This window comes from Ursus maritimus, unplaced genomic scaffold (assembly GCF_017311325.1).
Source record: "Ursus maritimus isolate PB19 unplaced genomic scaffold, ASM1731132v1 scaffold_8, whole genome shotgun sequence".
NCBI lineage: Eukaryota > Metazoa > Chordata > Mammalia > Carnivora > Ursidae > Ursus > Ursus maritimus.
The window spans coordinates 14021576-14049161 of NW_024426996.1; the positions used below are offsets into that span (position 1 = coordinate 14021576).

A 27586-nucleotide genomic window follows, 5' to 3' on the forward strand; every position below is an offset into this window, starting at 1 on the left:
GAAATCTCTAATTTGTAAAAGCCCATTTGGTTAGTTTTTGGCAACTTGCAGGCAAATGCAATTCCAAATTAATATATTGCAATTTCCATTGGCTTTAAAATATTACACAGGTTAATGCATAATTTGTTACATTTATCTCCACCATAACAAAGTACCCCGAACATTTCTGAATTACGTAAAATGGGAACACATTCTCTCAATGTGAGGTATCTATCACCAGAGGATAACTTTGGGGAGCTGTTCTTTTAACTTCTTGGATGTCTCAGATTGCATTTAGATAAACAGCCATTTTAAAAGCAAGAGATCAAGCAAGCTATCTGGAACCACAGATGTGAACACCTGATGTTTTTCTCAACAGCAATTTTTCTCTTTTAAACATAATTCAGAAATATTTTTATTAATGGCATTTACAGAAGTTTTGATTTGGGGACAAATGCTGTTTCTAATCCTGCTATGCTTAGGACTATACTTAAGATACCATTCTTTTGGGGTGCCTGGGTGGCTTAGTTGGTTGGGTGTCTGCCTTCAGCTTGGGTTATGCCCCTGGGGTCCTGAGATGGAGCCCCACCTCAGGCTCTGCTCAGCAGGGAGCCTGCTTCTCCCTCTCCCTCTGACTCTCTTCCCTGCTTCTGCTCTCCTTCTCTGTCTCAAATAAATACAATCTTAAAAAAACAAACACCACCCATTGTTATACAACACACAACTTCAGTTTTAGAAATAGATTCCATCACAATTTATGCTTCCCCTTCTGTAGCACAGAGTTGTCATGGGCAAACAGGTGTTCTGGCCAACTCGTTTCCCGCTTCCTTGCACTCAGCGGCCAGTTTGGCCACTGTTTGGCCAGTTCTTGCTGATGGAATGAGTGGCAACGATGTGCTTTGCTTCTAGGCCTGCCCAGCTCATAACATCCCCCCACAGGTGGTCCTCTATGCTTTCTCCTTTCTGGCTGGGGGAATGGAGACAATTCCCAGGATGACCTTGGAAGTTGTGTGTTGATTATAGAACCTCCATCAGCCTGGGTTCCTGAAAACTGGAGAGAGAGCTATCTTGCTGAGCTGTTCACCTGTCCAGAACTGTTAGGTACATGAGAAATAAGCTTCTATTATGTTTGAGCCGTTACATCATCTGGTGTATATTTTGTAGTACTTAGCTATCTAATGTGTGTTAAGAGCCATGTTGTATTCATCCTTTCATTTGACGTTTGAGTGCCTCCATGTGCCACTCTGGCTCTGTGGCCTTGCCATACAAGTGCCATGCACTTTCTAACCAGAGTGGCCCTAGCCAATGTCTCATCCCATTCCAAGTAGTGGAGCCAGGTCCCAGATGAGGGCGGCAACATGTTTGCTATAATGAAGTTTCCATTTGGGTCGTAAACTGAAACCACATTTTCTTGCCACAGTTTCCATTTCCTAGCTACATTCTTTCCAGAAAAAGGATCCTTCTTCAGCTTCCCCCTCTCCCATCTCTGTTGTTGACTGCAGATGATAGCTGATCACCTCCAGCTGTACTGGCTCCCAGCGCCCTGCTGGCCTGGTTTCCTGTGCTTATGACAGGAAAACAAGGACTCAGGATTCCAATGCGCTCAGAACTGAGGTTTCCAAATATCTTTTAAAGCAACAGAGACCATTTTTCAAATGAAATGTTCAGCTACAATGCAATCTCAAAGACTGTCCTGACTGAAGCAGGAACGGTGGTGGTGATGCTTCTCTTGCCAGACCTGGAGCTACTTCCCCAGGTGGGCAGTCAAATGCACGGCCGGGGGGCTCCGTGCATTTCCTGCTGTCTTCTCCCTCAAACAGTGCCTGCTACTCAGGATTGGGTTCCAGCACATCGTTGCCCTCGGGCAAGATCAGAGATTCAAGTTCACTAGTTCCAAGTGGTTGGTTCCCTGAGGGCGAAGCAAGCAGTCTCCCAGGTTTCACACTGCCATCACTCATGGCTGAGTGGAAAACCGGTGGCAGAATTAGGACTGAGGGAAATGCGGTCAGTGCTGAGAATCAGAAGCAGGCTCTCTGAGGCAGATTTCTTTCTCTTCAGGCAGAACCAAATATAACCTCCCAGGAAATGTGATATTGTTTTCTTTTGATGATCCCTTGTCAGCTTAGATATTCTGAGTTTTACTTCAATTAGAACTTGAAAGTCTTCTGATTTATGTATCAGGCACAGGAAGCTGGCACCACTGACTGACAGGGAGGCAGAAAGCAGGGAGACTGAATGTCTTAGCTACTGTTGGTCAGTACATGACCCTCATGTCAGACCCTGAAGATCTACCAGGGTTTCCAACAACAGTCTTGGTCCATGTGGCTGGCATGACAGGGACCAAGTGGGGAGATGGGAAGTTGGGGTTCAAAACTTCTTGCTTCCCCAGGGGCCTGAGTGTTAAGAAGTAACACACTGAGGGGAGGTGAGTGGGGGGATGGGGTAACTGGGTGATGGGCATTAAGGAAGGCAGGCACCTGATGTAATGAGCACTGGGTGTTATATACAACTGATGACTTACTAAGTTCTACCCCAAAACTAATAATACAGCATATATTAACCAAATTGAATTTAAATAAAATTTTTTTTTAAAAAAAGAAAGAACACACTGAAGGGGCATTTGGGTGGCTCAGTCAGTTAAGCGTCCGACTCTTGATCTCAGCTCAGGTCTTGATCTCAGGGTTGTGAGCTCAAGCCCTGCACCGGGCTCCACACTGGGGGCGGAGCCTACTTAAAAAAAAGAAAGAAAGAACACACAGCTGAAAATGTTTAATTTGTCTGCATACGCTGGCTTGTTCATATTTTTAAGATGTATTTTTATTTACAAAGTGAGATGATGCATAACAATGCAGTTACAAATGTATCTGATAACTCCATTTTCATGAAAAAGTATATAAATATATTACAGGAAATTCTATATAGTAAACATTAGAAACTGATACAGTAAACATTTGCTACTTTTTTCTATGTCAATATTACTGTCATTTAAAGCTTAAATACTGGTTTCAAGTATCCCCTATAAAATAACTCTATTAAAATACTGGGAAAGAATTTTGCTATAAACAAGACTGGTGCATTAAAAATAGAGTCGGTGTGTCCTTGTAACATCAACTATAATCAAATGCTTTCGTAATCATAATTAAGATCTGCACTGTTCAGTTAGTGTTAAAAATTTTTAAATTATTATCACAGGTTAAAGTAGCTGTAAAAATACAGCATTTCAACATTATTTATTGTTGTGAAGAATGCCCCTCTAAGGTAGAGGAGAATAAGCATAATAATATTGTATGGACTTGCTGCCCTGTGATATTTATTTTAAGTAGAGAACAGGAACACCTGTTGGAGGTTGGGAGTGAGATGAAGAAACATCCAGGAGGCTGTTCTTTTCATGCTATTTCAGAAGCTGTGTCTGTTCTTTTTGCTCTTCTTCAGCTTGAAGACGTGTCAGCACATAAAGAATGACTTGATAGCAGAAAATATACTGATCCTATGGCAAAAAAAAAAAAAAAAAAAAAAAAGAGAGAGAGAGAGAGAGAGAGAAGACTCTAGATGTATAATATGAAATATATATATATATGAAATGCTTGAGTAATTTTGAAAATATGGAAAAATTTTGTGATAATGTTTAATATAAAAAGTGGATATAGAATTGTGCAGTGTCATAAAAGTGGTAAGAAACTGAAACCAGGTTGACAAAATGAGGAGGGGCAAAGCCTTGGGGGTGAGTGAGTGGGCAGGTAGAAATAACCCAGAGTCCTAACTGAAATGCTCTGTGGTAGGGCACTTTATTTCTGTGCTTTGGTAATATTTATGATTTGCTTTTATAATGGAAAAATAAACTTCCTAAAAAATTCCCTCTAGATTTATTGAACTCATCTTGATGTCCTGAAATGTCAAGAAATTAATACCCAAGAAGCTACACAAAATAATACTCTTTAAATATTTGGAACAAAAGAATATAGAAATCAAAGTTTTTGGAAAATTAACTCTTTTTTGGTGAAATTACTCTATTAGGTTGATGGTGCAGGGATCTGAATTTTCTTGTTATATTTTGCAAGGAATTAATGAGTCTGAAGGTAGATAGAAAACATTCACAATATACTAAATGGAAAGTAATAAAACACTAACTACAGTTGAATCTTGTTTAAAATAGTTGTGTGTATATGAGCATTCATGCCTGTACACATGTGCTTGGCCTTAAAGAATGTAAGAAGTTTGCTTAAAACATCAACAATTCTGAAGAGTAGTAGAAGTCACCCTTTTATTTCCTTTGTGCTCAGCTGTATTTTAACTTTCCCACATTTGCACACAATCATCCTTGACTCTGTCATGCCACCAACAATCCATTAGCAAACCTCCTTCACATAATGTCCTCTTCTCCCTGTAGCCACACTACTCCAGTCTGGGCCCACTGCCTGCCACTAAACTGACCTCCCTGCTTCTAACCCTGCATATTCTTCCCCAGGTCGGGTCTTGTTTTTACACAGTAGCCAGAGAGGACCTTTAAAATGTGAGTCAGATCATGTGAGTCCACACTGATAATCCTGTGAGGTCTCCATTTCGCTCAGAGGAAAGCCCTGGCCCTGTCACCTCCCCTTCTCACCCAGCCACACGAGCCATGGCCATTCTTAACCACACCAGGCCTGCTCCTGCCTCAGAGCAGGTGGCTCTGTCTGCCTGAAGTGCTTTACTTCCAGAGAGCCTCAAGCTCCGCACTGCGCTGCCTTCGAGTCTTTGCTTTGGCGTTACTTTCTCAGGGCTGCTACCCTATTTAAACTACCTCCCCCAGCCCACCACGACTCAACCTCTTTGCTCCACTCTATTTTTTTTCCTCTAAAGCACTTACCGCTTTCAAAGATCCTACATAACTTACTTAGTTAACCTGCTGAATATTTGCCTTCCTCATCACCACCCCATGAAGGGGTCTTTGTTCCAATCACTGCTGTGCTCCAAGCACCCACAAGAGTGCCTGGTCCGCAGCAGGCACTCGGTAAGTAAGTATCTGTTGAATGAGTGAAATTTCTGGGTCTAAGGGACTGCTTATACAGATCAGTATGCTTTCTTGACCTAAAAAAATATGTAAATCAGCTTAATATTTAGGAGATTTAACTTGAATTAAAAATGTACCTGAAGGGAAAATAGGCAAATTTTAATTTTAAAGATAGTATACTTCTGTATTCTTTAAGAGGTAGAGAAATGTGAATTTACAGATGTATGAAAATAGCTTCCATATCCCCCCTCACAATACAGACAATAAGGATAGCAGAACCACTCAGACCAGACAGATACTCTATGTAATACAGTTCCTGTGAAAGACATGTCTGTAGGTCAGCGGGTGATAGAACCCATGGTTTGATTTCAGGTCAGAGAAATGAAAAAATGATCAAAACAGAGGATACACAGAACTACCCATTCACTCTCCCCCAAGAGTGCCTTCTCCAAGCCAAGCAACTCCAGTCTGCCCTCCGGACTTCTCGTCAATGCTGCTGAATCCATTCCTTCTCAGGGAATTTCTGTGGCAAGAATGTTACCTTCTATATCTTTTTAAAGTTCGGAATGGGGAAAGAATGCCACTAATTATACTCTATTTGTACCAACCCCAATTTCCCCCTCAACATGCCGCCCCATTCTCTGCATATCGTTCAGTGCAGATACTGCATTTCCTCATTTCCTGCATTGAAATGAAAGGCAAAATTTAAACGACATATCTTTGAAATATTTTAATTTTTCTGAATTAGTCCTAATGCTTAAAAAAAAAAAAGTCCTTTACCACCATAAATCTTTGGTTTTATGTAATAATGTGGGGACCCTTTAAGAAGAGAAATGGTTCCTTAAGCAGAATTTTGAAAACATCAGAATCTTCACAAAAATCCTCATTAGAAGACACCAACCAAGACTCACCTCTGTCTGAACCATTCCATGTCTTTGTAGTCTCATGCAGCGCACTAAGTCAGCAATGTCAAACTGCCAAAGAAATCAGGGTCTGTGCGTTAGATAAAAAGGGTTACTGAATTTGAACCCCAAAGATTCCATACCTCATTCTCTTTCTCCTTTAAGCAGTCTCAGGAAACTGTTCTGGACAAAATAAGTCAGTGGACTGACCCTGCCATCATTTGTTAATTTTATTTATGATCTTTGTAAGAATTAGGGGAGGTTATTCTGTTTGAAAATCCCCAACAAAAACAAACAAATCCCCAAAAGAAATTCTCTCCTCTCTGGAAATTGACTAATTTCTAGTATCAACATTGAAAAAAAAAAAAGGCAAACTATTTTTCCTACAGTTTGCTTTTCAGAATGAAATTCCTGATCTTTTTATCTTCACTGATACTATCAGTTTGAAACAAGGGAGAAAGAGACTTTGTTTTGTTCTACTTAAATGATTATGGTAGATACAATAGCGTGTGAAGAGCAAGATAGAACTACTTTTAATGAAAATTCTTTAAAAGCCATGATTTTAGGGGCGCCTGGGTGGCGCAGTCCTTAAGCGTCTGCCTTCGGCTCAGGGCGTGATCCCGGTGTTCTGGGATCAAGCCCCACATCAGGCTCCTCCGCTATGAGCCTGCTTCTTCCTCTCCCACTCCCTCTGCTTGTGTTCCCTCTCTCGCTGGCTGTCTCTATCTCTGTCGAATAAATAAATAAAATCTTAAAAAAAAAAAAAGCCATGATTTTAATTGCTTATGTTCAGGAAGATATTCTAACATTTTAAGTAAGTTTCATACTAATTTAGATTTTAAGTAAGATTATACTCATTAATTTTGTTTACACAGTAGTATTTTCTAAAGTGGGAGTAATTGTTTAGAGACTAGCATGAACTTGTACAACAAAGCATACATTTCCCATTTATAGGTAAACAATAGCAAGAAAAAAGAATGCCTTTTTATTTCATAAATATACTTTCTTTTGTGCTTCTATATATATATATTTCTAAAGATTTTTATTTATTCACTTGAGAGAGAGTGCAAGAGCATACAAGTGGGGGGAGGGGCAGAGGGACAAGCAGACTCCCTGCTGAGCAAGGAGCACACCTCAGGACCAGATTCCAGGACCCCGAGATCATGACCTGAGCAACAGACACTTAAACTGACTGAACCACCCAGGTGTGTGTGTGTGTGTATTTTTTTTTTTAATAAGCTCAACACCCAATGTGAGGCTTGCACTCAGGACCCCAAGGTCAAGAGTTGCATGCTCTACTGACCGAGCTAGCCAGGTGCCCCAGTGCTTTAATATTCTATTCCTAAATGTGACCGTGACACTGACTTTACCTTATACAAGCCTACAGACTGTAAAGAGTAAAATGCAATACTGCATAAGGGATTTTGAGCACATGGTTAAAATCAGTAAAACAAATATAAAATTGAAGTATTATTTCTTCTTGATTATGATCTGATTTTGAACATTTACTAAAACACAATTTTTAAAAAAAGATTTTATTTGAGAGAGAGTGAGCATGGGCGGGCAGAGGGACAGGGAGAAGCAGACTCCCCACTGAGCAGGGAGCCCAATGTGGGGCTCGATCCCAGGACCCTGAGACCATGACCTGAGCCAAAGGCAAACACTGAACCAACTGTGCCACCCAGGGGCCCCTAAAATACAATCTGATATAGTAAGAAAATTAAGGCATTCATAAAAGCTACTAAATGGGGGTGTCTGGCTGCCTCAGTCGGTCAAGTACGTGACTCTCGATCTTGGGGTTGTGAGTTCGAGTACCACGTTGGGTATAGAGATTATTTAAAAGAATCTTAAGTACTGCCCTCCCCCCCCCGACAAAACCCCTGCTAAATAAAAAAATTCCAAGGTCATAACATACTATTAAAAATTAGATTCCACTGTTAAATCTGATCTAAAGCTAGTTCAGCCTATATCTTGTACTCACTTCAAGATCTTGACTGATTAATCCTAAGACCACATCTATGCATATCAGGGTCCCTGAACGTCCAATGCCAGCGCTGCAGTGTGTGATGATTGGGCCGGATCTATGAATGTGTCTCATGTAAGAGATAAAAGTGAGCAAGTCGTCTGGCTGAGAAGGTGTATCGTGGTCCGGCCAGGCAGTGAAATTCAGATGAGAAATATGTCGTATCTCTCCTGTCTGAAATTGTACAACAGAAGCAATAGATAAATACTGTATTGTTCACACATATGTTTAGTTCTTAATAATATACTGTCCTTTCAAACTTTGACTTGCCCATTGGATCAAATCAAAGGACAGGTGCAAGAGACAAAAAGACTCCATCAAACAACACATGCAGGGTCTTTATCAAGGAGGTTGCTAAATCCACATTTTAAACACCGGTAAAAACTACTTTTTGAAACCCTAAAAGCAGATTACAATGATATGAATAATAACCTTTTCTGAATGACTCCACTTTAAACTCACTCTAGATGAAAGCCAAAGTCATTGCAATGCCTTACAAGCCCTGCATAATTTGACTCAGCTACTTCTCAGCCCGGACCTGCTCCTCGTGGCCACTTTGCTCCACCTGCGGGGACCTCTCTGTGGTTCTTTAAAAACAGGAGGCACAGTTCAAGCCAGGGCCCCTGCACTTGCTCTTTCTGACTGAGATCCCTCCTGGCCCCCTCATCCCTGGAGCTCACTCAACTCCTTTAGGGTTTTTTTCACAGCACCATCAACACTAGTATTTCCTCATTTACAAGTAAACTCCACGAGGTCAGGGATTTCTTTTTGTCTGTGTTGCTAACTGCTGAATCCCTAGATTCCATAACAGGGCCCAAGTTCTACAATGTATTAATCAAACAAATCATTTAAGGAATATTGAACAACTGTGTTAGCACAAGTAATGGGTAGGCTGGTGTGAATAAGAAGGTATAATCTTTAATTCTTTATAAAATCACACCAAAAACCATGAAGGAAATCATTAGGCTATGTTTACATGTAACCCATAGAATCAAGTCAAAGTCCAACAGGAAACCCATTACAGTTGCCCGTTGAACAACATGGGCTTGAACTGTACATGTGCACTTATACACAGATTTTTTTATAGCACAGTACTGTATTTTCCTTTTGATTTTCTTAATTAATAATTTCTTGTCTCTAGCTTACTTTGTTGTAAGAATCAGTATATAACACATATAATATATAAAATTTGTGTTAATTGACTATGTTATTGGTAAGGTTTCCAGTCAACAGTAGGCTATTAGTAGTTAAGTTTTTGGAGAGTCAAAAGTTATATGTGGATTTTGGACTGCATGGGAGTCAGTGCCCCTAAGGGTCAACCACACTTACACTTAAGCTAGTATTACTGTGGCGGGGGTGGGGGAGGAGGGTGAAATTGAGGGGGTGTGGAGGTGAGGAAAAATAGCAGTTTTACTTAAGGTGTATCCACTTATCTAATTTAAGCTAAATTGATTCAGTGGTTAGGTGGCTGCAGAAGGAATTACCCAAATGACAAACATTTATGCTACAATTGCCCATGTATTACCAAATATGTTGTGTTTATGGGGGAATATTTGCTACTTAGAGATCTTTAAAAAATAGTTTTATTCACTCTTCTTAGAGGTTTGACCTTAAAAAAAAAAACATTTCTAGCACATAGCTTCTGAGCCATTCTGTTCTATCACTAAGCAAAGGATGATGGATGGTCACCTTAAAGGCCTGTATTCTCATTTTCATCCTAATACAGTACATACCAGAGGAAATTGGCAGTGAAGAAGATCATATTTAAGTTTCTATTAGATAAAAAATAATGGCTGACATTAGTTCCACTGAATTGGGAAGCCTGAAGTTGCTGTCTTTTGTTTAGAAATATACTGATGCTCTTATGGAAAGTGTCCAGGCCTGCATTCCAACTGGGAGATAAGCCTTAGGAGATGGTAAGATTTAACTCACTTACCTGAATCTCTTCTAGGGCCATTGACCTTACTACAAAGCCCTTCAGCTGTTGCATCCTCACGAGAGCCAGCCGAAGCCTGTCACTGACCATTGTTGTTTGGCCTAGGATGTTGGGCCAATAGCGCTGGCACTTGATTTTTTCCCCTTCTATCTCTTGGGTCATCATGGCTATCACTGTGGATTTTTGTTCCCAAATCATCTGCCAGAAATCGCCAACAGTTGTAGGGAGAGGTCCTTGGCAGGCAATGTAAGCGAACTCTTCTTTTCCCACGGGTATCCTAATGAAGCTGGCGTTGATATAGCCACCTTCATCTCCAAGAGGCACTCTCGTAGCATCATCTGTGAATTTCCCACCACAAAACAGAGCCAGCTGTATCATGTATTTTTAAACAAGAGCCTTATAAACAGGGTGAGTCAGACATTATGAGAAATTCCTCAGAATCATAAATGAAATCACAAACATGTTTTAATAAAGGCATATTTTCAAGTTACAGTCAAATCATTTTATATTTACTCATTTTGCTCTTGTTAAGTATATCTAAGATGTCGACTCAGTGAGTTTCTGACAGTTTGATATTATTTACACAGATGTGGTTGAAAAATTAAGATTAATAAATTAATTGATACATTTAGAACTTCTTAATAGGTTCCTGGAGAAACAAACATAACTCTGCTACTTCTTATCCATCTTATTTTAATGACAATAATGAATTTATTGAATGACAATGCCAAGAGATTATTTCATAAAATAAAAATTAGTATTATAATGATTAATATTTAAGTACTTATTACGAATATAATTGGCATAATTACCTCTTGCTCATCTAATTAAATTACATTCTTTTAAATCAGCAGCCAAAATAATAAACACAATAAATAAAAAGGTAGCTCATTTTATTCTTCAGGCATATAGGCCCCTGTCTTTGTCTGTAATTTCATGGTCAAAATATAAATTTTCAAACCAATGAAAAGTATATGTAAGTCATCTTATCCAAGAGAATTAATTTGTAAGTACTTATACATCAAAAGTCATTTCCATTTAAAACATTTCTAAATTTAACTGGTAATTTCTATGATTATCAAATTATGACTTTCGTAATAGGTTTCAAAATCCTCCATTAATTGCCCTTCAATTACTTGACTTCTATCTCTTAATTCATGGAAACAAATCCGGATACTCAGTAGTTTTGGATTTATGGCTTATCCCACCTGACTCTGAGATACTAGTCTGGCCTTTTTTGGGGGGTGGGTGCTGAAATAATTCCCACCTACTTTATGCTGACCATTTTCAATTTCATTTTTAAAGTGCTAAGATTCACTTTTCACAGGAACTTTTCCAAAATAAATTCTGTGTCTTCCAACTTGGTTGAAAAAATTCATTTGTACTGTTATTTATTACATGACTTGTCACTATTGGTTCTGTTACAGATCTTTTAATTTATGACTTCCTGGCAAAGATAGGATCATTGTATCACACACGATGGAATCCACTGTGCTTATACAGATGTATAAATATGGCTGATGATTACTATAAGAAGTTTCTTAAAAAATAGTTACTAGACATTAATATTTTGGCTATATCCATATATATTTTAAAAAGTCACATGTTGATTGGTGAAACTGGTAAAATGTGGGTAAAAAGAATTCCTTTCTCTCCTCCTAGTATCTGAAATAATTCAAACTATAATGCAACCCGTTAGTACCATTATTGATACCATTGCAGCCACATGCACGTATAATGTATCATAGATATTTCTCTAAAGTTAAAATGAGTGGAATAAATAGATGTTGGTGTGACACATGAACTAAGGTTTTTTAGTGCTCATCCAGAAGTGAATTCCCTTCCCTTCCCTTCTCTCTCTCTTTCTTTTCTTTAAGTAGGCTCCACACCCAATGTAGGGCTTGACCTCATGACCCTGAGATCAAGAGTCACATGGTCTACCAACTGAGCTAACCAGGCAACCCCTCCTGTAGAAGCCAATTCATATATTTAAGAGACCTTAAAATCACTGATTTGGGATGCCTGGGTGGCTCAGTCGGTTAAGCACTGGACGCTTGACTCTGGCTCAGGTCATTATCTCGGGGTCATATGAATGGAGCTCGGGCTCCACACTCAACGGGGAGTCTGCTTGAGATTCTCTCCCTCTCCTTCTGTCCCTTCCCTCCCCTTATGTATGTGCATACTCTCTTTCTTTCTCAAATAAATAAATCTTTAGTTAAGACTCTTCTGATTGATTTTCAGAATACATAGGTAATTTTAAAAGGAATTCACATTGTATATCTAAATGTATTTGTTACTGATGTAAATCTCTGAATATGTGTTTGTGTGTGTGTGTGTGTGTGCACACTTGTGTGAGAGATAGGGTAAACTAGCATAAAACTTATAAATCAGTTCAAATTATATTAGACATATATTTGATTTGAAGCCAAATTAAACTTACAGGGAAGTATGTTTTTGTATCGGTTTTTTCTTCTGTTTTCTTTAGTTTGTCCAATTAGACACTGATCCAAAGGTTTTAATTCTTGAAGATTCTGCAAGAAAAAATGGAAATAAAGTTAAATTTGTTGAGATAAGCAGTATTTCAGTAATAAGTGCAAATGCTTTAAATATGCAGGGTGTAAAATTGGCTACTGATCACAGGGCAGACTTTGAGTGTTAAGAAATAGGCATTTCCTGTCAAGATAAGCAAGTCTAAAATCCCAATATTAACCTGATATACTAGTTGTTGAAATATATTGCTGTAAATATCTTTAACATGTAGTCAACTAAATTTGCGAGGCTACTCTTTTTACCTTAATTTTAAATTTCAGTTTAAAGAGGTCTATAATTATGTTTTAAGAAAAAAAAAAAACTTATAAAAGCAAGTTTGGCTTAAAGTAATGAGCTGCAGAAGAATTTCTTGACAATATTGTCTGTGGGGTCATAGATAGCCCATGTGGTAGAGTTGTGGTTAGATAGTTCTAGGTTTTAAAGTTAACTCTCACTTTCCATTCACTCATTAATCCACCCATTTATCTCTTTATCCATCCATCCATCCATCCATCCATCCATCCATCCATCCATCCATTCATATATATATATGGAAAATGCCTACTAGATGCAGGCCACTGTAATAAGTGCTGGGAATACAGTGGTGAGAAAGCAGATATGATTCTGGTTCTCCTTGAGCTTACAGACTGGTGGAAGAAAGAGGCAGTAAAGAAGGAAACAAATACTGTGATAAATGCTTTGAAGAAAATTAACAAGCTGTTACGTTAGAGAAAAATAGAGGTCTACTTTAAAAAGAGTTGTGATGGCAGGTCTTTGGAATGGTGACATTAAAACTTAAGCCTTAAAGAAGAAATAATTGCTGCAAAATGGAGAGGAAGAGTATACCTCAACTACTATGGACTTTTCCCAAATCTATTAATGTGATTTACATTGTCTGGAGTATTACAAAGCATCTAGCACATTCCAGAGGCTCTCAAGAGAAGTTAGCTCCTTTCACTTCAGTGGCTATGAAAAGCTCAGGAAGTGGGCAAAGTAAGCATATAGTTTGAGGGAGATGAACAAGGTAAACCCCAAAACCACAGTGGTGCTACATTCCTCTTTTGCCTAGTGGTAAATATGGATGTTGCCAGCAAGACCACATGAGCAAGGGCTCTGAACCACTGCTGCACTGAATGGAGAGGCATAATTTTGGGGCTGTATTAAATTAGAAACTGTTGCTAATGAACCATATGTACAGTGTATTAATTATAAAGTTCAGTGGATGTCTGGAATTGACACTTGACTTAAAAGAAAAAAAGCCTCTCTAATCTCTACTAAGAGGCAGAGAAGGTAATATTTGGGGAGATTTGTCAAGCTCCAAAGTGGTTAAAGAGATCTCTTTAAATCGATACTATTAGGATCCTAGTTGGAAAAATTAATTTCCTGCTGGATAGGACAAGATGGTCATTTTAGTTGGAGGTAAAGTTATAAAGTAATGGACATTCTCACAATTTCTCCTAACTTTGCATAAAATTTTGAGAAAGAATCACTGGCAGAAGCCACTTACCTCCAGCTCCTTAGAAGGAATTCCTTGATCTAATAAACCTCGCAATGTTCGAATGACTGACTTCAACTTGGTACCAGTGTATTTACCAGAGGGAAGCACTTTGACGATGGGGAGTGCAGCAAGCTCCTCATTTGTCAGAAAGGGATGATCTAACAAAAAGACAGCAGTTGATTTTTTTTTTTTTTTTAGAAGATTTTATTTATTTAGGGAGAGAGAAAACACAAGGGTGGGGTAGGGGTAGGGGAGAGGCAGAGGGAGAAGCAGACTCCCCACTGAGCAGGGAGCCTGACCTGGGGCTTGATCCCAGGACCCTGAGATCATGATCCCCAAACTGAAGGCAGACATTTAACCTACTGAGCCACCCGGGCGCACTAACAGTGGTTGGTTTTTATTGTTTTTTTTTAAATTTGCCCCAAACTGACTTAGCAAATAAGGGAACTGATTTGAACCTATTCTCACCTCACCTGTTTTTATGAAAGCAAGAGACTTTAGAATTAATAAGGCAGGAGAACAGGTAGGCAGATACGTACCATCAACATAAAATCTTGGCCACAGCAAGGCCCTTGTACCCAACTTTTAAGGAAACATCTCACTGACTGTTCAAAAATTCCTAAGGCTCTTGGCTCTCATGTATTTACAGTTTCTAGAAGAGTTTAAATTTTTTTTGCTTCTCTTGACTCAAATGACACTATTTTCTGGATGAAAATGTATCTAGTCCCATTATTACTTTGCACTTAAATTAGCTTCCAAGCACCCTGGGGAAAAAGATGAAGGGAGATGCTTCAGAAACTCCTTACAATGGGACATTGCACTAGAAACACCGATGCCTCCTCTCTCTACCCCCACTTGGTACTCAGTGCTAGTATCTTGGGCATTTGACAGTTTTCTCAATAGAAATGAAAACCTGGGGTCTCCAGGAGCTTATCAAACGAGTGATATCAGTGTCTTAGAAGGGATGTGTATCTAGTTTAGTATCTGCTCTATGGAAACTGCTTATACCGGAAGGCAACTATTATCCTGGAAAAATGTAGGAGAGAGTTCTTGCTATAGTCTTGCAGCTACAAGTGTAGCTGCAAAGCTGTAAACAGTTGATTAATGCCTTCTGATGATGCAGCTACTCTGTGGGCAACAATAGCGCTAGGCTCTGGGGGGTTTACAAAGCTGTACAAGACACTTGAAGAAGCTGAGCATCCAGCTAAGGCTAACTGTAAATACAGAATTCACTTATAAAAAATAACTCCAAGCTTTTACAGAACTGAGTGTAAAGGCAACAGGAGCTCAAAGGCTGGAGACAAGCCTGGGCTATATAATTTGACAGGAGCACCATCACTGACACCAACAATTTACCTAAACCGAAAAAGTGTTAATTCAACTTTTTAAAATTTCCTTTAACAGCTAAGACTTCAGATTACAAAGCACGTCTTTCATTGCATTAATGTAACATTGCCTTTATAAAAAAAAGAGAAATGATACACTGGAGAGAGCCTCATTTCTCCACTGGCTCAGTTATAAAATGAAAGAAACAGAGCAATTAATGCCTGTTTTTAAAAAATGAGGTTGAGATGCAAGGGTAATAATTTCCTGTCTTTGAGCTATTCTACCTATTTTATTGTAAATAAAATGCATTCCTCAACTCTTGTCCAGATTGGCAAAATTGTGACTTTGTGTTTCTAATTAAAGTATTTACACATTTATTTCTGTGTTTGACTTTAGGCCACTGAGAATTTTAGGCTACAGCTAAATATCTACAAATACTAGTACAAATATCTAGTTATTACAACTGAATGTTGATGTTTGTCTATGCGATTTTACTTTATGTATGGAACCAGATAATGTACACGTACAGTGAAATAACACATCCATATATTCTCAAAACTGTAATTTTCAAACGCTTATTTTTTTTATCTATTATTTTTGACCAAAAAATTGCTCCTAAAATTCTTGCCTTTAACGGAATCTTCATGGTTTGTTGTTTCTATCGGCAATTCATCACTTCCCCATGTTATCTCGTCGTCATCGTCAGGCTTCCTTTCTTGTGACTTTTGAATCAAGCTATGACAACAAAACACAATGGTAATATTTTCTTCAGTTTTGTCCCTGAAATTAAATATTATGTCCTTGAACCCCTTGTTTCCTCTACAATTATCATATTTAAAAAGAGAACATCTGATTAAAAAAGACCAAGTCCACGATTTCTAAAATTCATTGGTAGATGGAAATTAAACTGAAGTACAGAATTGTTTAATATAGTCTAAAATTTATCCTCAGCAAATCCTGTCTTTGAACCTTAGATTGAAGGAGTCCTCTTGGGGACAGAGGAAGTGGTGGTTTGTTTCTGACCTCCAACATGGATAACCCATTACGATTGTGCTGATATAGCTCTTGTCTTTTTTTTTTTTTTTTTAAGGAGGCTCAATGCCCAGTGTGGAGCCCAACATGGAGCCCAAACTGGGGCTTGAACTTATGACCTTAAGATCAAGAACTGGGCTGAGATCAACAGTTGGATGTTTAACTGACTGAGCCACCCAGGCGACCCTCTCTTGTCTTTTTTTTTTTTTAAGATTTTATTTATTTATTCGACAGAGATAGAGACAGCCAGCGAGACAGGGAACACAAGCAGGGGGAGTGGGAGAGGAAGAAGCAGGCTCATAGCAGAGGAGCCTGATGTGGGGCTCGATCCCATAACGCCGGGATCATGCCCTGAGCCGAAGGCAGACGCTCAACCGCTGTGCCACCCAGGCGCCCCACCTCTCTTGTCTTTTTAATAGCTACCTACTATTGTACTGTATGGATGTATCTTTATTTATAGAAGTCCCTATTGATGGACACCCACCTTTTGCTACAACTGGGGGCTAGAAGGACACTTCTGTATCAGGGAACTCAATGTAAAGCACAGTACAAATTCTCATTATTCTAGGGGTACATAGTAGAGGCCATCTCCCTGGTAAGGTAGATGGCTAGGGAAGAGAATCTAGGCAGGAGAAATGTTTAGTGATGAGGTGAAAAAGGATAATGTAAAAGGCTGAACACATTTTTTCATTTTCTGATATTCAGGGGGAACAAAGCAGAGTACACCTGTCTGATGACATTAGTACACACCATTAAAGCAAGACATGTACAATGCTCCCCAAATGTCATGGGGGGCAGCAATTATGCTGCTTCTATGGTGGATATTTTCCTCTACTTCAGCTAATTGTGGGTTACAATTAACAATTAATTTGCAAGCTCTGCATTTATGAGTTTTTTTTGTCATAAAGTATATTTTGTCTGCAAGGATATAGTTTGGATATCCTTCCATCCTTCTTTCTCATTCTTTTGATTAGCTGCTTTAGTATTTCATGGGTGATTGTATTAGTATACCGTAATTTATTTTGTGTATATTATTTTTTTAAAGAAGTATACATGATGTTGCAATTACATTTTTGTAGAAATGTCTTTGTACACACATAGTAGTGGGAGCAATTCTTAGAAATAAAATTACTAGATTGAAGGTTATGTACCACAGTTCTTTGACTCTATGACACCCATCATTGTAAGATACACTATTATTTTGTTTACATTAAGAAAGAAACAATATTGATGATTGTATATCATTTCAGAGGTCTTAAAATTAAAAAGAAAGTGTTTCCAAGAGTGAGTAACATGCAGATAAAATTTATATCTTAATAGTATTTCTAACTGCCTCCCAAATAAATTACATATACTAATCTACCTATTCTCCTTCCTCCCCTTCCCCTGCTTAACAGAGTAGAGCCTGTATCTTTATAACTATTGGCAGCTGGCCCAGATATTTGCTAATCTTTTAAATTTAAATTGTATACGTTTCTCCAATAATAATAGGTACCCCCTTGTCAACTTTACTTAGTGAAAAATTCACTGTCAATTTGCTTTTTTAGGAAAATGCAAGTAGCTCCCTTTGATTTTTAGGTTATCATCTGATATGGAGCCAAATTTATTTTCGTACACTTTGTTGGCCAACTTATATATATATATAACTTTTTAAAACACTAAATAAAGTATCAGGAAAAATCCATTTTGTATTAGAAACTGTTTTCAGAAAGAAACAAAATTGTGGGGTGTTAAAATGTTTCCTATCTTCTTCCGTTTTATTTTAATACTACTAGAAGATAATCACTGTCATCATTGTTGGCACATTCCCTTTTAGACCTTTCTTTCATTTTTCCCATGGTCAAGGATATACTTCTTTTTCGGAGGAATGTTTTAACAAACACATTGTCACATGTCACTAGAACCTCCTTGTAATAGTATTTTTAAAATATTGAATATTCATCCTTAGGTCCATAATTTAGTCAAATATTTTCATTTTATTGGAAAAGAATAAATTAATTTCAAAAGCAACAACTACATGAAAATCTTCAGAGCACTTCTAAAAAGGAATGGAATTGTTATCTTTAAAAGAATATTTTCTTACCTTTCACTTTTTACTTTTTCTTCACAATATTTTTCACAGCCATTCATTTTGACAGACTAAAATAAAGAGAAATAAAAATCACATTAGCCCATTTAAAAAAAAAATCAAACGATCTCATGATGTTCCATTTTTTCTTGTTAATTATTTCCTATATTTACTGTTATGTCCATCCTCCTACAACAAAGACACATATGACATTCAAATAATGTCAAACTATGGCTAAGGCATCTTCAGTGACCCAAGAGTTTTCGCTGGTTCCACTTATTCACCTTCACACTCATCTTGGCTTTTCATTTCTTATAAGGGATATTAATAGTATAGAGGTAAGGAAAAAGCAAGATGAAAAGCTAAAGTCTGATTACTTAGATAGGCATACTTGGAATATGCTTTTATATTACTTCAATTTTCTTAAAAAAGATTTTATCTATTTGAGAGAGAGAGAGAGAATGAGTGGTGAGGAGGGGAAGAGGGAGAGAGAGAGAGAGAATCAGACTCCTTGCTGAGCAGGGAGCCCAATGTGGGACTCGATCCCAGGACCCGGAGATCATTACCAGAGCTGAAGGCAGACGCTTAACCGACTGAGCCACCCAGGCGTTCCTACACTACTTGAATTTTAAAATTTGAAAATGGGCTCTCCAGGAATATCTTAGTAATTTTCAATGTGTTAAATTATCTTTCCCTTTTATTAATATAGTGAGGAGTCTCTCCATGGAGAACATAGATCAATCAGCTCATACTGTAACGGAGTATGGTGTCTCAGAGACCCAAATAGTGCAGCAGCAGTTTGCTACAATTAGAAGAAGATGCCAACTGGCATTCATTCCTTCATTCATAAATAAGACTCAGACATTGGCCTTAAGTATTTCATTAAGAGGTAGTCAAGTGTAGAGTGACAAACTACAGTAGAGTGACAAATGACCGCACTATACTATACTCTTTATAGTACCATGATTAGTAGCTTAACTTTTGGCCCATAGGGTTAAAACCCTAAAACTTTCAGGGTTGTACACATAATTCAGTCATTCCATTACCAGGTATTTACATAAAGAAAATGAAAACATGTTTTAAAAAGAAGTACCCCTATGTTTATTGCACCTTTTTTTTTTTAAGTAATCTTTACACCCAAAATGGGGCTTGAACTCACAATCCAGAGATCAAGAGTCTCATGCTCTACCATCTGAGCGAGCCAGTGACCCTACTGCAGCATTATTTACAATAGCCAAGATATGGAAGCAACCCAAGTATCCATCAATAGATGAATAAAAAAGATGTGGTATATACACACAATGGAATATTACTCAGTCATAAAACAGAATGAGATCTCGCCATTTGTGACAACATGGATAGATCAACAGGGTATCAAGCTAAGTGAAATAAGACAAAGACTAATACTGTGTGATTTTACTGAGATGTGGAATCTAAAAAATAAATGAACAAAAACAACAGAAACAGACTCATAAATAAAGAGAACAAACTGGTGGTTGCCAGAGGGGATGGGGGTGGGAGTGTGGGCAAAACAGGTGAAGGGGATTAAGAGGTACAAACTTTCAGTTATAAAATAAGTAAGTCATGAAGATGAAAAGTACAGCACTGGAAACAAGTCAGTAATATTGTAATAACTCTGTATGGTGACAGGTGATAAATTACATTTAATGCGGCAAGCACTGCATAATATATAGAGTCAAGTCACTATGTTGTATAACTGAAATTAATATACCACTGTATTTCAACTATATTTCAATAATAAAAGTTAAAAAAAAAAAAACCCACAAAGCTTCCAGGGTTGTAGAATACACTATTCTGAACCAATTCAGTAAATAATCTACAACTTGTTTACAGTGATCCCAAAGAGATGCACTTATGAAAACTGAATATTTTCAGAAGTTATAAGAAGCTTAAAATTACCCAAATATAGGCAATATTCTAGAAATATAAGATGAAACAGAAAACTTTTCCAGAATATTCCTTAGTCTTCTTTTCAGCTATGGAGATTAGTCATATTTGTCTTTTTCGAATTTGTCTGCTTATGAATATAATTTCCATAGTAATTTTAATACATTTAGAGTTTGGTACAAATGATACTTCACATTTTTATCTCAGTACTTTGTTTCCTCCTTTCCTGAAATTTTTTTTTTTACTTTCTTTGTTTTGCTTATGCTTAGTTAAAATCTCTTCTGAAGTAGAAGTCCCATATATTCGTATGTCAATTTATTAATTTTAAGGATGGATTGGCCCAAAATGTTTGGTCTTAAACATCTTGAATTCTCAAGGTGCAAATTTGTGGGATCTATCTGTACTTTGGTGGTAGAATAACTTATATGATATGAGCTTTAATTAAATACTTTATCTGAGAGATAGCATGAATGGGGGTAGTGGGGAGGAGCTGAAGGAGAGAGAGAAACAGACTCCCCGCTGAGAAGGGAGCCAGATGTGGGACTCAATCCCAGGACCCTGGGATCATGACCTGAGCCGAAGGTAGACACTTAACTGCATGAGCCACCCAGGCGCCCCAGAACCTTAATTTTTAGATTTGTACTGGACAGCTTTACATCCTAATTTCTGCCATGTGAAATTTAAAATCATTTTATCAAGCCACTCTTCTCATTTTAAAAAAAACGTTGAAATATTTTATGGGACAATTATTTCATTTATGGGTAAATCTAGGGAGAATTTAAATTTAAGGTTTTTCTATCAAAGAATAGAAATATTTAATATTTCTTTTGCTTCTTTGTAGAGCTTTAAAGTTTTCATAGTATAGGTCTTAAGTATTTTGGGTTGAATTTATGCCTATAGCTTTTATTTGTTTTTAACTATTGTGAATGAAATTTTACTTAATTGTACATTTTTTAACTGGTTGAAGCAAAGACTTTGTTATGGTCTGTATTGTGATCCCACAGAATTCACAGGTTGAAGCCCTAACCCACAATGTGACAATGTTTTGAGACAGGGTCTTTATGGGGGTAATTAAAGCTAAATGAGGTCATAAGGACTGGGCCCTAATCCAACAGGAATGGTGTCCTCATAAGGAAAAAGAGAAGATACCAGGAGTGCATGAACACAGAGGAATGGCCATGTGGGCACAGTGAGAAGCTGGGCATCCACAAGCCAAGGTGAGAGGTCTCATCAGAAACCAACCCAACTAGGATATTGATCTTGGACTTCCATCCTCCAAAATTGTGAGAAAATGAATTCCTGTATTTTAAGCCACCTAGTTGGTGGTATTTTGCGATGATAGTCCAAGCACACTAGGACAGGCCACAAACTCAAATGCCTATGGGAACCAGACAAATAAATATAAAGTTGTGAATGCCACGGTCAGGGCAGGGGGTGAGCAGTGCTGGGGAATCGGAAATGGTGGAGGCGTTGGAGGCAGAGGTAAGGCCTCAGCAGAGAAAGCAAGTTTTCAGTAAGGATTACGTAATTCTAACAGGATACAGCATTTGAGAGTGTTCATCTAGGTATTATCCTTACCTCTGCAAAATCTTCAGGTAATGGTGAGCCATCACAGTCTGTATCTTCTGCTCTATCTTCAGGTAATTTCCCGTTGGTTTTCAATGAACCTGGGAGAGACATAAATAGGCCAAAAGGGGTTAAAATGCTCCCCAGAGGCCTTTTTGTACTCCTCAGTGTACCAGCTTACCCATTCTGGGTCATTTACCTGGAACACAGGCATCTCCTGCCACACTGTTCTGGTTTAGAAGATTCTGGGCTTCCTCATCCACAACGTCCAGCAGAGACTGAATAACTTCAGCTTCTTGAGGATCATCATAGATATCATCTTCTTGTACATTCGATTCTTGAAAAGCAGGAATTTACATGAGATTTTACTTCAAAAATAGTGATACGAGAAAGAGACACTGTCAAATTGAAGATAGCAGATCTTTCAGATTTTAAGCATCTCCTTTGAGAAGCAGCCAGGAGCAGAAAAGCAGTTTACACTCGTGGAACCTAGTCATTTCTAGTCCCAGCATGACTCTGGCTGCCATGACGAAAGCAGAAATATAACTGAAAAAGGATAAACCAAAATCTATGCTGTGAAGTAATAACTTCATGCTTATTTTCCTAAATTAATCCCAAATTATTAATTCATGAAAGAAACTCAACTGAAGAAGTTATGTTACAAAGATTCAGGATATACTGGGGTGCCTGGATGGCTCAGTCGGTTAAGGGTCCAACTCTTGGTTTTTGGCTCAGGTCAGGATATCGGGGTCATGAGATTGAGCCCCCGCGTCGCACACTGTGTTGGCCGTGGAGCCTGCTTAAGATTCTCTCTCTCCCTCTCCCTCTGCCCCTTCCCCCCCACCATGTGTGCTCTTGTGCACATGCTATCTCTTAAAAAAAAAAAAAAAAAAAGAAAGAAAATTTACAAAGATTAAGGATATAATAGGGCAGCCCAAACATCTTCAAGAAACATTTTCTAAATTATTAGGTGAATTGCTGCTTCAAAGAATATAAGCGACACTATCAAACAAAAACAGCTATCTTTTCTATCATTTAAAAATATTTTTAATATTAGAGATGAGAATGAATATAGGACATTTGTACAGTAATGCCACTAAAAATAATTAATTTTACACTGTTCTTTTATTTCTTTGAACAACAGTCCTTCCTTTTTACACTATAGGAACATGTAAGCCCAATACCTAATATTTCTTTATTACCTGAATTATTAGGGCATTTAGAGTAACTGGATGATTGATATGGAAAACTACCTTTGGAGAGAATCAAGTTTGCTGATCCCTTCATCTGATAAGTAGAGCATTTTCCTTCAGTGTACAAAACTTCAATTATTTCTTCCCCATTAACCTGAAGTATGAAACCAGAGCAAATCATTAGTTTACTATTTTACTAACTTCCAGGATTAGGGAGGGACTGTAGATTGTCTCACCATGTCCTTCTCTCCCTCTTTCTTAGTACAAAATCCATTTTTATCTACCCATAATAGATAAGTGTTTCTAGGAAACATCAGTACAATGGAATGTACAAAGAGGAGGGGACTTTCCATCATCAAAATCTCTGAAAACAGATTACATAACATCAAATAATTATTTTTATTCCAAGAATTCTCACAATGTTTACTATTATAAATTTTGAGTTGCCAAAGAAAACTCTATTATGCGGTATTTCCTAAGTCTGTTTGAATCTCTTTTTTGAGGCATATTTTATGGGACTTATCTTTCATAAAACTTTTAAGGAAAGTTTTATGGATCACTGAACTTAGAAGTTGAGGGAAAGGGAAAAAATAATCTTTTAAGTATTTGTGAAGCTGCGACTTGGACACAGACTCTAGCGTTCTGGTCAACTTTTGGGTATAAAGATTTAGTCTAAACTCATGTCAGTTTAAGAAAGGTAACAATGGGAACATAACTGTAAATTATTGAATAGAATGTAACTTTCTAATTCAATGAGAAACTGTGAATGCTTCATGGTGCATGGCCTATTGAAAGAAAACTGATTTGAGCATAAATGCAAAATTAAATGATGAGAATAAATTAAAATAATTATATACAAATAAAAGGTGGTTTGCTCTGAAGATCTTACTCTTTTTATTGAGAAAAAGTAGAAATGGTAGATGCAACAGAATTATTTCTTCGTAACTAGTGGTTATATAATGTCAAGTTTTACTGGATTGTGAAACTGCAATCTTTACAAGAAATTCATAGTACAGACGTTAGCATCAAGAACAGAATATTGTTTGAGAGACTTCCTGAAAGATTTGAACTCCAACAAAAAATGTTTGCAACTATGAAGAACAAAGGTCCTAGTTCCTAAGGGTTTTATATTAATTTAAACAAAAATTCTCCCCGTCTCCCTTTCAACAACATGCTGATATTTAAAAAGAAAATGAACACCATAAGTATGACTAACACTAGAAATACATGAAAATTCAGGAGTTCCAGCTTAATTGTAGACCTTATGAATAAACAGGGAATAGTGGGTGTTGCTGTATCTCAGTTATTTTTGTGTCCCAATCATTTCTGCCTAATAATTCTTCTACTGCAACACCTTTTCAGGAGTTGCTGGACCCGTGAGCTGAAAGACAGAGAATTTTGACCTACTGGTCACCAAATTTTCCTTCTACGCTAAATCCAGCTCTTATCCAGAAATCTTGCTGAGATGATACAATTTTCAGATTCCTAGGAGACCAATGCCTCAGCTCTGGATCTTATATGCAAAGACTTTCAAATAGTGGGGTTCAGAACAGACTGTAATGGGATGTGTATGGGATTAAACAATTCCACAAAATGAAGATCCAGCTGGGATCATTTCAGAATGTACATCACATGCCAAAAGAAAATCATAAAACAGAAATGCTAACCAACGAACAGGCATACGTAAGGCCTTAAAGAGAAAGCTCCAAGTGGAATTTAGTTATGTATTAAAGTAGTTTTGTTAAATCACCTCCATATTTTTCCATGCTAATCTTAAATGATTTAGGTTCTTATATTTGCTTAAGTGGTAAAGCATTTTCCATGTCTTTTAAAAAGCAAGTAAGCCTCTATCTTTTGTCAGTACTTTTTTTGTCAGTACTGTCTGTACTAGCAGTCCAGAACTGTCATTTGAGAGTCACTGCTGGTCAACATTAACCTAAAGGACTCTTAATTATATATATTCTTCTCTTCTGGGTATCTAAGACACAACCAGAAGAATTGTGTACATTGATAAAAAATATCCCAGCACTAAAGCTATCTATACAAGTAATTAGTTTATATAAGAGCTAAATGTGTGCCAAATAATGGAAGGTTGCTTCTGTGGGGGTTGTTCACTGTGTGCTTTACTAAGCAAGGCCCATGAGTTCCCTAAAATAGATTCGTACTATCACTACATGTATCGAAAAAAGGCAAATATTCAAATGTGAAATCAGTTTGGCTCAAGACAAACAAGCTGGTTATTTAGCTAAGGAAGTACGACACGAAGAAGGTGGCCTTTTCCTTACCTTGGAGAATGAATTACTAGGAGTGAGGGCAGGCTTGTGGCAAGACTCCACAGGGTGATGACCTGAAAGGGACAACACAGAAATTCAGGGAAGAGCCAGCTGGAACAATAGGGACATGAAAAGAGTGAAAGAACACCCACATTTCTGTGCATATTCTCATTTTTATTAGTACACCAAAAGAGGTCATATTACAAAGTGATTTAAAACCAACCGGATGAAATCAAATACTACAAAAGGGTTTATCCCAAGGAAAAAAAGCTAATTTCTTGAAAGAAAATATTGTAGTTTGCACGAGAGCTCAGTTTGGGCTGAATGATTTTAGTGTGAGACATTGAATATAAATTACCCCAGCTGAATGGGAGAGGTATCACAGGTGCTGACCTATACTCACTTTACTATTTAAGGGAAGGTAGCGAGTCATTCATATCATTTCATAAAGGCTATCAATTTAACACAGTAAAATGAGTTATGGATACAACCCCACAGAACTTTTAATATATGTCTAAACCAAACGTTAATTTTAACTCTCAGCACATCAGTATGAAGATTCAATACATTCACTAAAATGAAATTCTCTCTCTTACAGTTAAAAAGTCATATTTAAAAATAATTTGCTTCATTAAATTATATTTTTAAGAGATTTTGAAAGGTATAGTAAAGTTTGGAAAAGTTAAAAAGGAAAAAAAATAGAAAAGGAAAAAAATAGGTATGTGTCTTCAAGGACTTCCGTTTGAGAATTACCTAAAAATAATGCCATCCAGAGGGGCACCTGCATGGCTCAGTGGGTTAAGTGGCGGACTGGTGATTTTGGCTCAGGTCATGATCTCATGGGTGGTGAGGTCGAGCCCAGGGTGGGGCTCTGCGCTCAGGGGGGACTATGTTTGAGAATCTCTCCCATTGTTCCTCCCCCCACTTGTGTGCACCTGCATGCTTTCAAATAAATAAATCTTAAAAAAAAAAATTCCACCTAGAAAGATGAAGGTTGACATGAAATTTGTAGGGAGGAATTTCTGTAATTATGTGGATGATGTTACAAAGAGCCAAGAATGCCTTTTAATATCATTTTCAGGAGATATAATACATTATTAAACTTGCAGGAAAAATACTAAAAAAGTATACTAATAATAAACTACTGGCTCAAAAAAATCATACTGCAATAGTATAAAATACAATAGTTTATAATTTGTAATCTCCCTACTGTTCCCCTAACTGCCTCTCACCTTCTTTGTCGCCAAGCAACCACTAATCTGCTTTCTGTCACTGTAATTTGCATTTTCTATAACTTTGAATAAATGGAATAATACAGTATAAACTCTCTTCTGTCTGGCTTTTCACTCTGGAGTCATAGTTTGAGGTTATTTTGTTTATGTTGTTTTATGTCTCAACAGACCATTTTTATTACTAAGTAGTATTCAGTTTGGATATATTGGTTTATTCACTCAATAATTTTTGGACATTTGAGTGGTTTGTGATTTTGACTTTTACAAAGGAAGCTGCTAAAACATTCGTGTACAGGTTTTTGTGTGTGGGTATATGCTTTCTTTTCTCTTGAGTAAACAAAAGAGAAGTGGAATGGCTGGACCATATGGGAGGCACATGTTTAATTTTTTTTTTTTTTTGAAGATTTTATTTGTCAGAGAGAGAGAGAGAGAGAGCACAAGCAGGGGGGAGTGGCAGGCAGAGGGAGAAGCAGGCTCCCCACTGAGTAAGAAAACTGATGCGGGACTCAATCCCAGGACCCTGGGATCATGACCTGAGTCAAAGGCAGCTGCTTAGCCAACTGAGCCACCCACGTGTCCCACATGTTTAAATTTTTAAGAAATTGCCTGTTTTATGAAATGGCTATACCATTTTATGTTCCCATCACTGTAAGAGAGTTCCTATTATTGATAACTATATGATTTTCAGAACTCATAAAGAAATCAGTTCTGTGGGAGTCAAGTCAGACAACCCCATAGACAGATCACAAGGCAATTTCTGCAAGGGGGGCAGGGCATAGCTCTCTTTAGCTCTGAAAGTTACCATCAGATGACGCAGAGGTTACTAGAAAAATGCTCTCCTGACTATTCTGTGAGATAGTCTGACTCTAATGTGAACTGGAACTATTACAGCGCAGCAAGGATCCCTAAAGCATTCAAGATAACAGAGGAGGAGGCGAAGAGATGTGCTTTAGTATTCAGCAGACAAATCACAACTGCAGTAGGGAGATTCCTTAGGTATTTATCTACTACTACCTGATAACCTACAAGTTTAGTTATGTACGAAGTACCGAATTCACGTTTCAAATACATTAATTTCAACCACATTCCCCTGTGTCTATTGTTCTTATTATTATATTAACACTAGCATTT

At 37.6% G+C, this 27586-nt stretch overlaps 1 protein-coding gene across 1 annotated transcript in view; it reads right to left on the reverse strand.

Annotated features, from left to right (window-relative positions):
• Positions 1–2733: 2733 nt before the first annotated feature.
• The window catches only part of PTPN13 (protein tyrosine phosphatase non-receptor type 13), a 139760-nt gene continuing 114907 nt past the window's right edge, over positions 2734–27586 (reverse strand). The window contains exons 36-47 of the mRNA XM_008706172.2: positions 25236–25297; positions 23011–23104; positions 21957–22094; positions 21770–21858; positions 18299–18354; positions 15812–15918; positions 13867–14015; positions 12271–12361; positions 9831–10168; positions 7853–8068; positions 5881–5943; positions 2734–3466 (exon numbers count right to left, since the gene is read on the reverse strand). Coding sequence (XP_008704394.2) covers positions 3371–3466; positions 5881–5943; positions 7853–8068; positions 9831–10168; positions 12271–12361; positions 13867–14015; positions 15812–15918; positions 18299–18354; positions 21770–21858; positions 21957–22094; positions 23011–23104; positions 25236–25297 — 1499 coding nt within the window. The 3' untranslated portion in view covers positions 2734–3370. The remainder of the gene's footprint in view (positions 3467–5880; positions 5944–7852; positions 8069–9830; positions 10169–12270; positions 12362–13866; positions 14016–15811; positions 15919–18298; positions 18355–21769; positions 21859–21956; positions 22095–23010; positions 23105–25235; positions 25298–27586) is intronic.